This window comes from Portunus trituberculatus, chromosome 49 (assembly GCF_017591435.1).
Source record: "Portunus trituberculatus isolate SZX2019 chromosome 49, ASM1759143v1, whole genome shotgun sequence".
Classification (NCBI taxonomy): Eukaryota; Metazoa; Arthropoda; class Malacostraca; order Decapoda; family Portunidae; genus Portunus; species Portunus trituberculatus.
Genome location: NC_059303.1, coordinates 8,350,360 through 8,369,019, shown reverse-complemented (window position 1 = coordinate 8,369,019; position 18,660 = coordinate 8,350,360). Strand labels below are relative to the sequence as shown.

General features: G+C 42.7%; 2 protein-coding genes across 7 annotated transcripts in view; one reads left to right on the top strand and one right to left on the bottom strand.

The window, feature by feature from the left end:
- LOC123499414 (intersectin-2-like) overlaps positions 1–3,692 on the bottom strand; it is a 75,249-nt gene extending 71,557 nt beyond the window's left edge. Inside the window, exon 1 of one of the 3 annotated variants that reach the window (XM_045247391.1) lies at positions 3,671–3,692. The gene's annotated coding sequence lies outside the window, so the exon portion shown is untranslated. Of the gene's footprint in view, positions 1–57; positions 208–3,670 lie in introns of those variants that run through there. The other 2 variants (XM_045247389.1, XM_045247409.1) reach the window with 2 other exon arrangements.
- The window catches only part of LOC123499420 (stress response protein nst1-like), a 29,936-nt gene that overhangs the window by 1,127 nt on the left and 10,149 nt on the right, over positions 1–18,660 (top strand). The window contains exons 1-4 of one of the 4 annotated variants that reach the window (XM_045247417.1): positions 3,701–3,882; positions 10,431–10,531; positions 13,510–13,620; positions 18,170–18,538. In XM_045247417.1, coding sequence (XP_045103352.1) covers positions 10,456–10,531; positions 13,510–13,620; positions 18,170–18,538 — 556 coding nt within the window. In that variant the 5' untranslated portion in view covers positions 3,701–3,882; positions 10,431–10,455. Of the gene's footprint in view, positions 1–3,700; positions 3,905–7,434; positions 7,457–10,430; positions 10,532–13,509; positions 13,621–18,169; positions 18,539–18,660 lie in introns of those variants that run through there. The other 3 variants (XM_045247416.1, XM_045247418.1, XM_045247419.1) reach the window with 3 other exon arrangements.

Here is an 18,660-nt window from a genome sequence, read left to right as displayed (position 1 = left end):
CGACCGTGAACACACACACACACACACACACACATCGGTTTGATGTCAGCCACTAACCTCTAGAGCTGTGAGTGAAAAAAAAATCTGGAGGGCGCCTTACAGTGTTATGAAAGGTACTGTACGGAATTCAGATGATTATAAAGCTTGGTATCGGACAGGATGCGACACTCCGCTGCAGGGCCGTGCGTGCGGCACACACACGTGATAAGTGACAGGATCTGACCAAAAAGGGCGTCGCAGCAGCAACAACAATAGCAACACATACTTATTTATGTGTGTGTGTGTGTGTGTGTGTGTGTGTGTGTGTGTGTGTGTGTGTGTGATGTGTTTTTATGTTTAACTTTTAAATATCATTATTCGTGAGGAGGAGGAGGAGGAGGAGGAAGAGGAGATGAAGAAAGAGGAGGAGGAGGAGGAGGAGGAGGAGGAGGAGGAGGAGGAGGAGAAGTGTTGCATTATAAGTGTGTCTAGACTGCATCTTTTTTGTTCTATATCTCGGGACATTAATCTATCCAGCTAGCCATGGCAAAACATTGAACGTGAAACTAAAATCAAATACAAAAGAAAATGTTGACTATTAAGTAGACTATTTCCAACCAAACAGCTTCACCATTACGATTGTGTTGGTGGTGCTGCACACTTCACGGCGACACCACCACCACCACCACCACCACCACCACCACATCCACCACTTTACTGCTCTCACCTCTACACTGATGCACGTTCACGCATATAAATGACACACAAAGAAAGTTTATCGGAATCTTCGGTGATATCACACCCACCCAATCCAGTCCGGTAGTGGGCGTAGGATTAAATGCCTTTGTACCGGCTCCCACTTTTATGTATATTTCTTGTTCTTCTTGGTTGTAGTCTTCTGTTCTTGGCTTGATCCCTTCACTACCAGGACGTGTTTTTACATTCATTCTGGTTACTGTTTAGCGATTTTATAACGCTTCAGAAACTCAAGTGGTGGGAGACTGAAATAGTAAAGATTGACCACTAATCTTCTTACCTCCACAGACCCTTCCTAATGCACATAAAATCGTCCAATCATACCCAAAACTCACGGTAAAAATCCATCACAGTACTAAAGGGGTTAAATGTCTTTGTATCGGCTCCCACTTTTCTGTATATTTCTTGTTCTTGTTAGTTGTATTCTTCTGTTCTTGGCTTAATACGTTTTTAGATGTTTAGATGTTTGTTTGTTTATTGTCATATTACACATACACATACAAAACAGTTACAATTAGGCAACTGCCCAAACACGTCGATAATATGACAAAGAGGACTAGATACCCGAAGGTATATGTGTCTACGTCTCGAATGTTCTTTGGTAATCTGTGAGTGTGATGCTTGGCGAGACTCTATTTACAGGATTGAGCAGAATGTAGAAAAAATATATACTTACATTGGGTGGAATAAATAACAATATGATGATAGCAATAGTAGTAGTAGTAGTAGTAGTAGTAGTAGTAGTAGTAGTAGTAGTAGTAGTAGTAGTAGTAGTAGTAGTAGTAGTGGTAATAATAATAATAATAAAAGCAACAAGGACAACAACAACAACAACAACAACAACAACAACAACAACAACAACAACAACATCAAAAGAAAAAAGGAAAAAATAATTAAAAACAAGGAAAGGAAACAAACTGAAAATGGATAAAAACAAAAATGTAAAGAGTAAAATAATGAATACCAACACCACCATCAAAAGAAAAAGAAAAATTAAAAACAAACAAAGAAAAACAAACTGAAAACTGATAAAAACAAATAAGTAGAGAATAAAATAATGAACACACGTAAGGCTGACGCGCACATAGACAGGCAGGTAGACAGACAGACAGGCAGGTAGATAGACAGACAGGCAAGCAGGGAAACAGACAGACAGGCAGGGAGACAGACAGACAGGCAAGCAGGGAAACAGACAGACAGGCAGGGAGACAGACAGGCAGGCAGGGAAACAGGCGGGCAGGGAGACAGGCAGCAGGCAGGCAGACAGAGAGACAGACAGACAGGCTGGGGAACAGGCAGACAGGGAGGCAGGCAGGGAGACAGGCAGACAGGCAGGGACACATGCAAGCAGACAGGGAGATAGGCAGGCAAGGAGGCAGGCAGGAAGGGAGACCGGCAGGCGGGCAGGGAGACAGATAGACAGGCAAGGAGACAGACAGACAGGCAGGCAGGCAGGCAGGCAGGCAGGGAAACAGGAAAGCAGGCAGAGAAGCGCACACTGGCATGTAGGGAAGTGGCCTTGGGGATGCGTCATGAAAAGAGGGATTCCAGCAGTCATGGGGTGCATCGTGCAGGCCACCACATGAAGTCACCCTCACCAGGCGCTAGTTGGGTCTGCTTTCTTGAGACGCTTTGCCTCCCTACGGTTTTCAAAGGCCACATAGATGATCAGCCAGGTTTTTACGAATGTTTCTCTTATTCATAACGTTAAAACCTTATCAACCTGTCACTAGAACGATAAAAAGGCGTTCAATACCTATGTAACTTTCTGCGGAGTGTTTTGAATGTAAAGGTGAAGCGCGGAGGTGTTTCAGATTACGAGTCTATCATAGTCCGTATTTTGAAGCACTGTCGTGGTGTGGGAGCAGAGAGTGAGTTTCTGAATATTATGACAGTAACCACTACCACCACCATCATCACCACCACCACCACCACCACCATCGAACTATACCAATAACAACTAAACGGGCTGTGATATTGACAATTGTTTTAAAATACATCGTATAAATATAATTGTCTCGGTAAGAGATACATGAAAAATTAGTTTCCATCGTGTGTGTGTGTGTGTGTGTGTGTGTGTGTGTGTGTGTGTTTGTGAGTGTGTGTGTGTGTGTGTTCGATTTCTTCATAAAATTATCTATATTCATTGTGAATACATTTCCATATATTTTTCACAGTGTACATAGGAGGAGGAAGAGGAGGAGGAGGAGGAGGAGGAGGAGGAGGAGGAGGAGGAGGAAGGAATGTTTCATGGCTTCAAACTTATCTTGGGAAGAAGCGGGAGCTGAGGGAGAGGAGGATGTAGGGATGCATCCTACTAAGTGTCTTATACTATAGATGACTACAGAAAAGCTACACTAGCGGCAACTCGGAACAACTTTAGTCATTGTAACTCTCTGATGAAAGTGAGTCTTCACTGAAAGACGGAAATCTGGAGCTGCAAATTTTCAACGTAAAAAAAAAAAAAAATGGAGGAAGAAAAATCGCGTTTGAAAGTTGCGTGTCCTTGAAGAATCAGTGCATTAGGTAAAGTTAGGTTTTCTCTGATTGCATCACTCCTGCGTTTTCTTTTATATCACCATGAATGAAATCAAACATCGGCATTAAAGAAGTATACAAAAGCGAACAAACAACAACCTCCCTTTTAGCTTTGCATACTTGGCGACGAAGAGGAAGGAAAAGACTGAGCTTTACCACAACGTGACAACAACAAACTCATGAGCCGCCCTCGCTTAACCAAAACAAACAAAACAACAATCTGAGTTTGCCCAAGTACCAACAATGTATGAAGTTCCAGCGTGCGAGGCGCCGTCAAGTACAAGTGAATACTGAGAGACAGAGAGGAACTAGAGGAGGCCAAGAAAGGCAAGACAATTTGATGATGTACCCATATGTTTAGCGGCTGTAAAGAGCGACAAAACCAGCCGCAGCCTACCTCGACATACTCCCACACGGCCACGGATCGATCACACTGCTCTAGGAAGGTGCGGCGCCTGAGGACGTTGTCAGTCCCTACGACGCCGCAGTTGGCCACGGTGGTGTCCCCTGCCCGTGCCTCCGTCAGCCACTCCTAGCAGGTCCTCCCAGCATCGCCAGTCTCATCTCTTACTGTTGGTGTGTCTGGAAAGCACGGCAAGTGTTAAGAAGGTAACAACACTAACATAATCAGGTAAGTATCTTATTAGTGTTTTCACATAGCTCTCTCTCTCTCTCTCTCTCTCTCTCTCTCTCTCTCTCTCTCTCTCTCTCTCTCTCTCTCTCTCTCTCTCTCTCTCTCTCTCAGTATATATTAATGATGTTGCTTTCACTACTCAACAATATTATAACAATCTTTAAAATATATAGAATGAAAAGTTTGAGGGGCGGCGAGACTGTCAATGGTGAAGAAGCACGAGTACATCAATTATTGTTGCCTTGTTACTGGGAAGGCGACTGATCAAAGAAAAAAGTCGTGGTATACTTTTATCTATCAATTAATTCATACATCTACATCTAATTCTTATCTACATTTGGTTCTTATTTACGGATTGTGATGCTGAATGTGTTGTCAGTGAGGCGCAACACTCGAAAGCTGGTGTTGCTTGGAAGAAGTGAGAAGGATCGCGTTGTTGTATCAAATTTTAAGGTGTGGCTGATGTTGGATCGTGTCGGGATGTGAATGAGGCACAATGTTTCTCTCTCTCTCTCTCTCTCTCTCTCTCTCTCTCTCTCTCTCTCTCTCTCTCTGGATCATGCAATTATGTAAGTAGTTCCTCAAGTGACTTCAAAGACTATTCACGCCACCACCCTTCCTCTCAGCACTCACTTAATCACACTCAGAACCTTCATGCTTTCATCTCCTCCGTCTCCACCGTGACTTTCCTTCCAGTATTTTTCCCCATCCGTGTTGAACTAACTTTAAATCATACCAATTACGTCACTTTTATATATTAGCCTTACAGATTTATATGGGTTTTTTATGGTGCTATTTTTATTTACTTTAAACTATGACTTACTCGTTTATGTGTTAGTAGATTCGCAGCTTTCGTTTGACTTTCCCATACTTATTTCGTTATTCTATATATATTTCTTGTACTTCGTATCTCCCAAGTTACGTATTTTGGTGAACTTTCTTTCCAGGCTTCCTGTATTATCGTGTTTTTCTCTTTTCCTTCATTACTACAGTGTGTTCTTCAAGGTTACGTCTAGTCATAACTCCACTTTCGACGCTCCTTTCCATATTGGTTTCGTATATAATCCATGAATCCATCAGAGCTCACTCCAGCCCAGCCCATCAGTATTCATGCGATTCTCTTCTATACATACTAATTTATTATGCATGTATTGATGCATATCATCAGAGCAGCACTGTTACTCCACAATCATATATAATATAATCAGTTTTCTTTCCAGTTTACTCCATAAAACGTTCGTATCTAATATATAATTGTACTTCTTTCCTACGAGTATTGTTTCCTTTGTTTCCTTCCAGACGCACTCCTTCTATATTGTTTATTATAAATTCTGTCAGCCTTTTCATCCTCTATACGCCGCACGTCCCGCTTCTGTTTACCATTCCCCTCCACTCACACACCGCAGCCTCACATACAGCATTCACGGCAGACACACGCTTGTTTTTCCCTTCATCTTCAGTCCAATCAACACTCATACAACCACACCCTGCAACGCCCCATGACCCTGGCTATGCACGCCCCTTTCCACGCCGCCACTCCCGCGTCAATACGGAGGGGATGGTGGTGGTGGTGGTCTCTCCCAGCAAATGTATGCACGGTCTGTCATTACCATTCACTGGCATTTTACGACTCGCTTCTCACCGCCGCCAGTGTTGCATGCACGCCACCGAAGCTCGTCTAGACTCACTTCAGGCCAGCCAAGACTTAACTGAGATAAGTGTACCATTGCGTGCACTGCATTACCTCTTGAGGGTGCATGGCATTAGGGAGTGGCGAGTCATGAAGCGGCGCCAACATGAATATTTGTAGCTGTTTTTACGTCATATAGGGACCGAGGGTTTATAAAAGCTGTAGCCGTGCCTATGTCTACACGAGATGCTTATGCAACTAACCCCGAGTGAGCTGAGCCTCTCCCACCACGCCCCACCACACTCACCGCCCACACACACCACGATCACACTCCATGGCGACAGATGACGGAGTACCGCAATGAAGTAGATCGATAACCAAAAATGCTTGGGTTGCTTTTCAGCGTCATGTAGATCTTGCTGTCAGACGACAATGACCTGTATAAAGAAATATGGCAGTGCCATTCTCTTGGTTCAAAACCAACTTTCATTCAGATGGCGATGTTGTAATAAAATTAAATTGGACGTTTGTCCACAGAGAGCAATGTTCCATTAAATACTCCAATTACAGATGGCAGCACCTAACTGACTATTAGGCAATTTACCGTTGAACGGAGCTGTAGCCTCTGAATTACTTTGAAATCTTTTTGACGGAGGACGGTGTTTTCCATCCTGGCCACATCACCAGTAGGTGATACACGGCACTGGCGTTCTGCTCTTCAAGTCAACTCTCCTTGCCTCACACAGCAAGTCATGTGACGTCACTACACTGTAGAAGTGGTGGTGACAGTCAGGGGAAGACTCGTAATGCAGAAGTAAACACTCAACAGGTGTTTGGGAGCCACGGCCTACACTTTAGTGACGGCTACAGCTACTTATGCTCTCTCTCACACACACTCTCTCTCTCTCTCTCTCTCTCTCTCTCTCTCTCTCTCTCTCTCTCTCTCTCTCAATATCTTGAATCCACTACAAGCTAACATACGGTGAAATGATCTCCGGAAAGCGTCTACTGTTGCACTGAAACTCTTGACTTATTAGACAAACATTGTAGCTTCACCATTAATGTGTTGAGGAGAGACACGACCATGCAATACAACACCACAAGTTAACTTTTTTTCTGAAATGTGAAGGGAGAGAGAAAAATTTTCAAGTTTGGGGAATGGAGAGAGAGAGAGAGAGAGAGAGAGAGAGAGAGAGAGAGAGAGAGAGAGAGAGAGAGAGAGAGAGAGAGAGAGAGAGAGAGAGAGAGAGAGAGAGAGAGAGAGAGAGAGAGAGAGAGAGAGAGAGAGAACGAAAGACTAGAATCAGAGGTACGAATAGGAAGCAAAGAGAGGGGAAGTGAAAGGATAAAATAAAGAAATAACAAAATGAGAGAGAAAAAAGAGAGGAAGATGCGGAGATGAAAAAAAAAGGAAATAACAAGTTAGGGAAAGGAAAATAGAGAATAGAGAAGAAAAACACGGAAGGGAAGGTAAAAATAGAGAAAAGAGAGAAAAGATGGAGGGAAGAGAAGGTAGGGAAATAAAAAAACAGGAAAGGAAGATAAAAATAGAGAAAGGAGAGAAAAGATGGAGGAAAGAGAAGGTAGGGAGATAAAAAAATAAGGAGAAGAAAATAAAAATAGAGAAACGAAAGAAAAGATGGAGGAAAGAAAAAATAGAGAGATAGAGAATAAGACCTTAAATATAAACTAAACTAAAACCATATTAACTAACCTCCTGACCTTCCTGACCTTACTCTACGTTACCAAGCAGAGTAGAACAGCCTCCTGACCTCCTGTAACTATTGGTGAAACGAAAACCTGAAGGGTGATACAGGAAAGGTCAGGTTACTACAGTGTTGGATTCTGTTCAGCAAGGCCAGCGTGCAAGTCACCCAGTCTGTCCCTCCGTCCGTGGCTGCAGTGTTGGAGGGTGTTTAGTGAGTTGGTGTTGCCTGTGTGTTGATTGTTGTTGCTTCTTGTTGTATAGAGTTCGTGTGTGTGTGTGTGTGTGTGTGTGTGTGTGTGTGTGTGTGTGTGTGTGTGTGTGTGTGTGTGTGTGTGTGTTTTTTTTTTGTTCTAGGATCAGTTAATACGTTGCCGTTTCACTAGTCGTAGCTGTCGTTTTTACACACACACACACACACACACACACACACACACACACACACACACACACACACACACACACACACACACACACACACACACACACACACACACACACATCGAAGAAAATAACGTACTTGTTCCCCGAGTCTCGTCACACACACCTACGTACACACACCTTCCCCATCCTTCACTTCCTGGTCTCTCTGACGGCAGCAGCGCCCAGCCACCTCACCGTTCTCTTTATAAACACCTCCTGTGTCACCACATCATCGTCTTTAACAGAGTTCCGATGAGTGCAAGACATTTTCCTCCCAGAACTTTTCCTCTCTTGACATTTCCTCCTTGCTCGTATTCTGAAAGGCTTTGTTCTCGCATCACGACTCATCAAATGCCATAGAGATGACTAGCTGGGGTTCTCGTGATAGCTTCTCTTGTTAATAGCGTGAAAATCTTGTAATTCTGTCACCAGGATCATAGGAATACGTTTAAAAATCAGTGTATCTTTTAAGTAGAGTTTTTCTGAGTTTTTTTTTTTCTTATTTGTTTAGAATACAGTCTTTAACCCCTTCAGTACCAGGAAGCGTTTTGATATTTATTCTGGTTACTTTTTGGTGACTTTATACAACCAAAGAAACTCATGTGAGGGATGAAAATAGTGAAGACTGTGGCCATTAATCTTTTGCCATCCATAGACCCCTCCTGATGTCAATAAAATGGTTTAATCGTACACAGATCTCATTGTAAAAATATGTCCCACTATTAAAGCGGTTAAATTCATCTGAACATTTCCTTTTACTAAACATGTCTTCCTTATAGACATTCATCGTGTTCCATATTCATTTCCATATATTGCCTGACTTCACCTGTTTTTCATCTACCAATATTTTCTAAGCCGCCAAAATACTGTACAGCGGGTATAATAATTACTTACATCGGAGGAGTCTATAAGTGGTAATGCCTCGGGTACTGAGAGGTTATTTGTGAGCATAATACCATGAGCGTTGAAAGGGAAGTGCGTGCCGTGAGCTTAATAATTCCGTTGCCTTACATGTTCATCACCTCTAATATAGTTTCGTCCTTCCCACTTACGGCAAAAATAAGTATAAGGGAGTATATATAAACGAATAAAAATAAACAGTTGTCTGAAGTTATCTTTGCACCATATTTTTTGTTAATCCATTCACTCCACACTGTTCTCTCTCTCTCTCTCTCTCTCTCTCTCTCTCTTGACACATCTTTCCATATTTCGTCTCTATTTTCCGTCATATAAGTTAACTGCAGCTCCTCTCCTTCCCTACCACTTTCAGTATTCACACTTGGCTGCTTTTCCTTCTCAAAGCACGAATATAAACCTTCCCTTACCCTACTCGTTCTCTCGGGATCTACATATACATCTCTGCAAAAAAATAGATAAAAGAATACTTCATTTAACTTTACACAAACAAACTCTATCTCTCCCTCTCTTTCTCTGCATCTCATTCCCCCATCAATTTCATCCCAATCCAGACTGTTGCTTCTCAAGTATCGTGCTTGTTTTATGTCCCTCGTTCCTTGTCTCCCTCATCGCCCCTTGACAGCGTAATCACCGGTCTGTAAGTCACCAGTTACATTACCCGAACACAAGGCAGCGCGAGTGGGAGCAGCCGTGACGAGCGGTATTGTGTCAACGGGAAATTAGAGAGGAGAGTGCTTTTAAGGTGCGCTGGTGAAGAGAGGAGCGAGAAAGAGAGGGAGAGGAGACGGAGAGGGAGAGGGAGAGGAAGTGAGAGTGAATATTAGAATGTGTGGGCTATAGATACCAACCATGTAGTATCTCCACCGTAGAGTAAAAAAGATAAAAAAAGACACGAGAGTAAAGAGTGAATAACGTTCCAATATAGATCCTAGAGCTGCCTCTCCTGCTGGTGACCTTCAGCCCGTGGGAGGTTAGACGCCGCAGCCTCTGATCCAGCGCCACCCGGCCAAGAGAGAGAGAGAGAGAGAGAGAGAGAGAGAGAGAGAGAGAGAGAGGAAAAGCGGGGGGAAAGACAGGGGAGGGGGCAGAATCGTTCAATATCCAGGTCAGGTCGTCATGGGAGACCCACAGGCCAGGCAGGTGAAAGAGCACAGGTAAAGCCACCACCCCTATCATTATCATCACCATCATCATCACCACCATTACCATCACTACCACCATCACCATCACCATCACTAATATCATCACCACAGCATCACACAACAGTAGCACACCAACACTCTCACGCTCATCACTTCCTGTTATCACTACGGCCACCAACACTACGCTAAGTACAAGCCACTCCAAGACACCACTTCATACTAATGGCAAAACAATTAGGCGGTAAATGTTCTTCCCAGACTTACACACGGTGGCGAGCATCCTCCGTCGATTTACTCAAACGTGTCAGGCTGGCACCGTAGACTTATGCCGCAGATATGGATGAAAAAATTAATAGAATAAGTATGTGTGTAAATTGTGGATGTGTAGGCGTATGTATATCAGTTATTTCTTGCCCAGATACTCAATTTTCTTAAAATAATAAGTGAATTAATAAAAGTTAATAAAAATAATAATAATACTCGTTTCTTATACAGATATAATGTAAACAGACAAAAAACAAGCAAACTGACACATAAACAAAGATAACAACAACAACAACTAAAACCAACAACAACAACAACAACAACAACAACAGCTATGACAGTGTATTAACAGATTGCTTCATCACATCTGCGGCTCAAAACCTTATTTCTCTCTCTCTCTCTCTCTCTCTCTCTCTCTCTCTCTCTCTCTCTCTCTCTCAGGGCGAGTCGAGCCGGCGTGGACGTGATGGAAGGCGTGCGGGCGGTCTGGGTGCTGCTGGCGCTGGTGGCGGGTGTGTTTGCCGCCCCACCCACGCCCACAGGTGAGTCAGCAGCCCAGTACACATCACCTGCACTTTAGTTTCTTCTATTTTGGGTGGAGAGTAATTCTGAGCATGGAGAGGCAAAGATAAAACCCTCGTGGCCTGAAGAGCACCGTTTATTTCTGTGACTCTAGGTAGCGCGCTCTCTTCTGAATCACCAGTCCATTACCGATATAAAACCGAGTATTTACTTCATTAACTCCTTCAACTTTGATATATACCTGGTTACTAGTTTGGCTTGTGTATATATCTCATTCATTCCTTCATCTATTTTCCAGCCTGAAGAATAAGAATAAGAATAATACAATGCAAGTTCATTATATTAACTAACTGAACTCGTATCTGTTTGGCAATTATCGTTATTAGTGTACATGTTCCATCTACTTTTTCATCCAAATTTCAACCTGAAGGAGGAGAATAAACGACACTTTCTTGAGGAAGCTGGAGTCTCGCATCTTTGTCTCATCAATATTCGATCCCGTCAGCTGTCCCATTCATCCAGATTACCAGCTTTTGGTTTTATTCTCTTTCTTTGTCGTATTTCTCTCCACTCTCTATTTTGCGTTACTCCCACATCTTTCATTTATTGAGATTACGTAAGCTTATCTACACCACTCAATTGACAATACTATACTGACGTGTGTAAGGCTTGTCTCGTCAATCTGTTCGCTGATGTAACCTTGTGCTTATATCATCAGTTACAAAGTAGTCTTCTGCCATATTTACGGCCATATTCAGAAATGCCTTGTTCTCTCACCACGACAATTTCCCAAGGCCATAGAGACGACTAGCAGGGTTTTCAAGACATATTTTCCTTATGATAAATTAGAAATCTTGCCAGTCTATTACCAGAAACATAAAACTACCCTTATAAACATGGAGATCTTCAGCTAAAGTCTTTGGAAAGTAGTGATGGTGAGAGAGCAAAACGTTTCTAGATACTGGTGTGACTTCCATTGTCTGTATCTTAATTTCTTGATCAAAAGTCCTCTTATCTGGTAAACCTTCCCTTGTCATACCTTCAGATTATCTTTAACCCCTTCAGTACCATGACGTGTATTCATATTTATTCTGATTACTATTTAGCGATTTTAAATAGTTTCAGAAACTTATATGGGGATTAAAATAGGGAAAACTGTGCATTAATCTTTTGGCCTCCTTAGACAGTTCATAATGTATAAATAATGTAATGTCTAATCGTACCCAAAATTCATGATAAGAAAAAAAAGCGTCCCAGTACTGAAGAGGTTAAATACGAGAATTCGAGATTGAAGGTAAAAAAAACAAAGCAATTAAGAGACTGTTTTATTCCTCCACTACTGAATGACAACAACCCTTCAGCCTCCCTAATGTTGTTTACTTGTGTATTGTATCGCCTGCAACTCTGACTAATTAAACCTCTATTACCGGCACTCTTTCTTTTGTTATTGAAATATTAAACTCAAGGATAAAGTTTTCAGTACTGGGTTGATTATTGTTAGTTGAATTGACGTAAGGATGCTGAAAAATAAAGTTGTAACTCTGACTAACTAAACCTTTATAACTAGTACATTTTCTTCTAGTACTGAAATATTGAACTTAAAGATAAAGTTTTCAGTACTAGTTTGATTATTGTTGGTTGAATTGACGTAAGGATGCTGAAAAATAAAGTTGTAACTCTGACTTTATAACTGGCACATTTTCTTCTAGTATTGAAATATTGAACTCAAAGATAAAGTTTTCAGTACTAGTTTGATTATTGTTGGTTGAATTGACGTAGGGATGCTGAAAAATAGAGTAAATTAACATGTGCCTCATCCGACAAAGGGTTAATTAAGTGGTTCACTGTTCGTCTGTTTCTTAAATTCTTTTCTTTCTTTTCTTCGTCTCACATATCCAGTTTTATTTATTCCATTGTGTGTTTCCTTTAGTCTTTCTTTGGCCTTTCTTTGACCTTTCTCTCTCTCTCTCTCTCTCTCTCTCTCTCTCTCTCTCTCTCTCTCTCTCTCTCTCTCTCTCTCTCTTGCAAGTCCATAATCCTTGTCTTTGCTTTTGTCCTTACTTTTTATTTTCCGTTTTCTTTCTTTTTATCTTGTTTACGACTCGTCCTCCCCTCATTTCTCTCTCAATTTTATTCCTTCCTCCTTCCCTTCCCTCTCTCTTTACTCCATGTCGCACTCTTCCCTCTCCCTTCTTCTTGTTCTGTTTTTATCGCTCCATTTTGGCCATTCTTCCCTCTTCTTTCACCGCCCCCCCCCTTTCCCCTCGCATCTTTATCACTCTTCTCTGTACGACATCTATTTTTGTTCCCCTTTTCTGTGTCCATTCACTCTCTTTCTCTCCTGTCCAATCATTCTTCCCTGTTTTACCACTTAATCTGTCTCTCCCACTAAATGTTTTCTCTATATTTCCTTCTCAGTGTTATTTCCTCTTATTACTTCGTATTTTCTTTACTTTTTCTTATTTCTACTGGCTTTCTTCAAAATTTTCATTCTATTTCTTTTGTTTCTTCTCTTTCTTGTCTCTTTTGCCTCTCCTTCTTTCTCTTTGTCTTGTAAATTGGTTTGTTTTCGTTATTTTCTTTTTTCTTTTTACTTTTATCTAGCTTCTTTATTGTGTGTTTTGTTTCTTTTTATCTCTCTTTCAAATTTTCTTCCTATTCTTTTTTCTTAGTTCCTCTTTTTTCTTTTATTTCCTCTCAATCTCTCCTTTTCAAAAATTTCATCACACTCCATGTTTTTTTTTTCCATTCCCTATTTCTGTCTCTTCCTATATCTCCCTTCCTCTCACCTTTCTCACTTCAAAAAATCATCCGTTTTCTTTTGTTTCATTCACTTCACCTGGTCCACCCTTCCCATCTATTTCTTTCGTCCATTTTTTTACATCATTTCTCTCTCTTTTCCATCCATTTCCTTTCCTTTTCAAAATGTCACTCCATGTCTTTCGTTTCCTTCCCTTTTCCTTTCCCTATCAGTGGTTTTCTTTGACTCTCCCGTCAGACACCAAACGTTCCGGCGAGGACATTCAGTTCGGCAACCAGCAGAACCCCCCGGTGAGTCTCCTGGATGACAACGCTATGGCCGGAGCCTTCCCCTCCAGCGAGACCACCGGTAAGACTCTCGGCTCATTGTGTGTCTTTAAAGCTCGTGTTCTTTAGCTCTTTGTCCTCTCACTGGGACGACTTTCATTCTGGTTATTTCGGTTTGCATGTTGCTTTTGTTTCTCTAAAAAAGGTGTAGGATTCTTGTTTAATTATCTGTGAAATATGACGATGATAAAAAAAAGCCACGGTTCTTTATTTTGTTCTCTCACTGGGACGGCTTTCATTCAGGTCATTTCGGCTCGCGTGTTGATTTTGTTTCTTTAAAAAGGTGTAGGATTCTTCGTTTAATTGTCTGTGTAATTACGACAATAAGTAAAAAAAAAGAAGTCACAGTTCTTTGTTTTCTTACTAGGGCGACTTTCATCCAGGTAATTTCGGATCGCATGTTGCTTTTGGTTTCTTGAATGAGGTGTAGGATTCCTGTTTAATCACCTCTGTAATTACGACAGTGACTAAAAACACCAGTAAGTTTCAACGGAGACTTAAAAGTAGAGTCAAAATGAAGCGTCGAAATGCTTGGGAGTAGACAGAATAAAGAATATTTATAGTATGGAAGTAAAAAAATTGTTTGTAAAGACTTATATGACGAAACGAACGAGGAAGAAAAGTAATTGACTCATCAACATGCAATTCTGTAAATGTGTGTGTGTGTGTGTGTGTGTGTGTGTGTGTGTGTTTCACTGTTTGATCTGCTGCAGTCTCTGACGAGACAGCCAGACGTTACCCTACGGAACGAGCTCAGAGCTCATTATTTCCGATCTTCGGATAGGCCTGAGACCAGGCACACACCACACACCGGGACAACAAGGTCACAACTACTCGATTTACATCCCGTACCTACTCACTGCTAGGTGAACAGGGGCTACACGTGAAAGGAGACACACCCAAATATCTCCACCCGGCCGGGGAATCGAACCCCGGTCCTCTGGCTTGTGAAGCCAGCGCTCTAACCACTGAGCTACCGGGCGTGTGTGTGTGTGTGTGTGTGTGTGAGAGAGAGAGAGAGAGAGAGAGAGAGAGAGAGAGAGAGAGAGAGAGAGAGAGAGAGAGATACACAAAAAAACTCTGGATAAGAAATAATAAAAGAGTCACGGCGGGAGGCTGCGGTGACGGACACGAGTCTACAGAGGGGAGAGGTATAAGCTGCGGGAGGCACGGAAGGTGGACCATGGCAGGGAAACAAAGGACAGGTGAAACGAAAAGCTCTGGGGAGGGAAGGGAGTAGCAAGGAAGGGCTTTTACCAAATACAACGGGGATCTATGAGACAGTCTGACGTAAAGAACAGGAAGGACACTGCAGGATGAGGAGAAAAGATTGCCAGCCGCCTTTTTGGAGAGTATACATTTTCTTTCCTCTGAACATTTCCCGGACAGTTTTCCCTCCAGACATTATGTAGGGTCCGTATTCAGAAACGCTCTTCATCTTTCGCCATAATTGTTTTTTCAAAGCCGCAGTGATGATTAGCGGGGTTTTCAAGAGTGTTTCTCCGTTTAATAATGTAGAAATCTTGTCACTCTTCCTTTAGAGCCTTAAAAATGCTTTATCCTCTCACCACGACTATTTTCCAAGGCCACAGAGATGACTAGCGGGGTTTTCAAGAGTCTTTCTAAAGTTAATAATGTAGAAATCTTGTCACTCTGCCTCTAGAACCGTAAAAAAATATCCTTAAAAAACAATTTATTATTTCACCTCGACTATTTTCCAAGGCCACTGAGATGATTAGCGGCGTTTTCAAGACTGTTTCTCCAGTTAATAATGTAGAAATCTTGTCACTCTGCCTTTAGAACCGTAGAAACATCCTCAGTATTCAGAAACGCTCTGTAACTCACCACGACTATTTTTCAAGGCCACACAGATGATTAGCGGGGTTTTCAAGAGTATTTCTTCAGTTAGTAATCTTATCATTCTGCCTCTAGAATCGTAAAACCACACTTAAAAACGCTTAATTCTCTCACCACGACTGTTTTCCAAGACCACAATGATGATTAGCGGTGTTTTCAAGAGTGTTTCACCAGTTAATAATGTAGAAATCTTGTCACTCTGCCTCTAGAACGCCCCACCCCCCAAAAAAAATCACCTTAAAAGCCTTTTGAAATAGTGGTGGTGAAGTACAGAAGTGTTTGAGAATACGAGCCTAAGTGTGACAGTGATGCAGTGTGATGGGATACGGAAGACAGTGAGGTGAACTTCAACAAGCTGGCATAGTGAGGCAGTGCGTTTCAGCTCTAGACTGGAAGGAATCGGGCGTTCAGACGGGGCAGTGATGGTGATGGCGTGGAGCGAAGTAAACATTTGAGATAAGCTGGTGGTGGTGGTGGTGGTGGTGGTAGTGGTGGTGGTGGTGGTGGTGATAGAGATGCGAGTCGGAGGGACCGAGGGATTAGGTAGAAGATTTAAAAAAAAGAGTACTAATATTGCCGTGGGATTAGGGTGAAGGCAGGAAGGAAGACGTGTGGTGGTGATGGTGGTGGTGGTGGTGGTGGAAGTTACAGTAATGGGCGAGTTGAGGATAACGAGAACAGCTGATTGATGGATAAATTGATTGGCTGATTGATTGACTGACTGGCTCTCAGCACCCAGCCAGCAGTATCGCACCGGCCCTAGGAAATAAAGGAAATGGATTCTGGCTATACATTGAGGAAATAAAGGATGAAATGCAACATGGACTTGGCAAACATTGCTAAATACGAAGCGCAAACTCTCTCTCTCTCTCTCTCTCTCTCTCTCTCTCTCTCTCTCTCTCTCTCTCTCTCTCTCTCTCTCTCTCTATAAGGCCGAGACTCCAGGGATGAGTGGAGTGCTATTTACAGCTGACATTAATAACACTAATGCATCGCTGAATAAGATTTCCATGTTCCCTGATGTTTCTAAAGTAGGAAGGCGTGTAGTCTGTTTGAAATGAAAATTATTACATGACTGGTTCACCGTTATTCATTTTGAGCGTTACATCACCAACAGTTTGGCAATACTGGAATATGCAGCAACCATAAATGAACGATATAATCATGACAGGCAGGACAGTCCCAGGGTACGATAATGACGCTTCGAAAATCATTAAAGACTCCCCGAGGCAACCAGCTAGACCTCGGCCCTGCCAGGCTACAACAGTGATGCCGCTCAAAGAAACTGATGTAAGCCATGATTGAGGCTACGGTCTTTTGATCTCAGAGCAACTCCATCCTCGTTGGGTACGACAGTAATACCGTAAAAGAAAAAAAAAGTCCTAAAAGACTCAGTGAGTTTTACAGTTCCTCTTCCCCTGAACACCACTAAGAGCAAGGAGTACATCTTCAACATTCAAACATTCATGAACCCTTCCCTTTAAAACATAACGGTCTCTCAAATAAAGACACTGCAGAGATGAAAAAGATTTCATCAGATACTCTACACATAAGCACCTCTACTGGATTCTTTAGATTTTCCAGAGGATTTTTACAGAAACAACTCGTGCCTCAGATTTTCCCTGATGGCTTTAATCACAGCACAGACAGGTAATGACGCGAAGGCCAAACATCGTCTGCCACTGACTGGTTGCCTTACATTCGTCTTGGCAGGATGAATGGAGGTGACGCGGCGAAATGCGATTAACAAGTTCACACCTGCAAGACTTCACGTGTGCTGAGCTGTCCTGCATGAAATAGTGTGTGTGTGTGTGTGTGTTTCACTGTTTGATCTGCTGCAGTCTCTGACGAGACAGCCAGACGTTACCCTACGGAACGAGCTCAGAGCTCATTATTTCCGATCTTCAGATAGGCCTGAGACCAGGCACACACCACACACCGGGACAACAAGGTCACAACTCCTCGATTTACATCCCGTACCTACTCACTGCTAGGTGAACAGGGGCTACACGTGAAAGGAGACACACCCAAATATCTCCACCCGGCCGGGGAATCGAACCCCGGTCCTCTGACTTGTGAAGCCAGCGCTCTAACCACTGAGCTACCGGGTGTGTGTGTGTGTGTGTGTGTGTAATTCACCACGGTCGTCTGTTGGTAACCCAGACAGCCTTCCCCATTACGGAGCAAGCTCCGAGCTCATAGATAGATCTTCGGGTAGGACTGAGACCACAACACACTCCACACACCGGGAAAACGAGGCCACAATCCCTCGAGTTACATCCCGTACCTACTTGCTGCTATTAGGTGAACAGGGGCTACACATTAAGAGGCTTGCCCATTTGCCTTTGCCTTATCGCGCCCGGACTCGAATCCGAGCCTTTTCGGTTGTGAGCCGAGTGTGCTAACCACTACACTACGCGGTGTGTGTGTGTGTGTGTGTGTGTGTGTGTGTGTGTGTGTGTGTGTGTGTGTGTGTGTGTGTGTGTGTGTGTATCAAACTGAATGCATTGGATATCGCTTGCCGTGCACAAGTTATATATATATATATATATATATATATATATATATATATATATATATATATATATATATATATATATATATATATATATATATATATATATATATATATACCTAATAGCAAAGCAAGCAAAACAGATAAATGATGACCATAAGCATCGTCAGCAGGTCTTTCCTTTACCCCTTCCCTGCAGAGGAGTTACCCACGCCTGTTGCACAAACACACAAACAGGAGGCCGTGGAGGTAGCCGTAGGAGTTGCAGCACAAGCAGTAGTGGATGGTCTGAAGGAGGAACAAAAGCAACAACAGCAGCACCAACAACAAGAACAGGAGCAAAAAACACAGCAAGAAGAGCGACTAAAACAGGACAAAGATGAGGCTGTGGAGCAAGAGGACAAAGACTCGAAGGAGGAGGAGGAGGAGGTCAAGAGGCAACAGCAGCAGCAACAACAGGAGACACAAATAGCAGACGTGGAGGCAGCGGGAGAGGAACAGCAGAGGTGGGATGACGAAACAAATCTGTGGCACAACCAACCAGCTGCACACGACTTCTACCGCTCGTGTGAGTACAAGTATAGCACACCTGTTGATTCCCCGCACACCTGCACCCACACTCTCTCCCCCCACACACCTGTACAATGCATCTGTCTCACTGTACACCTGCCATGCACAACACTATATAAC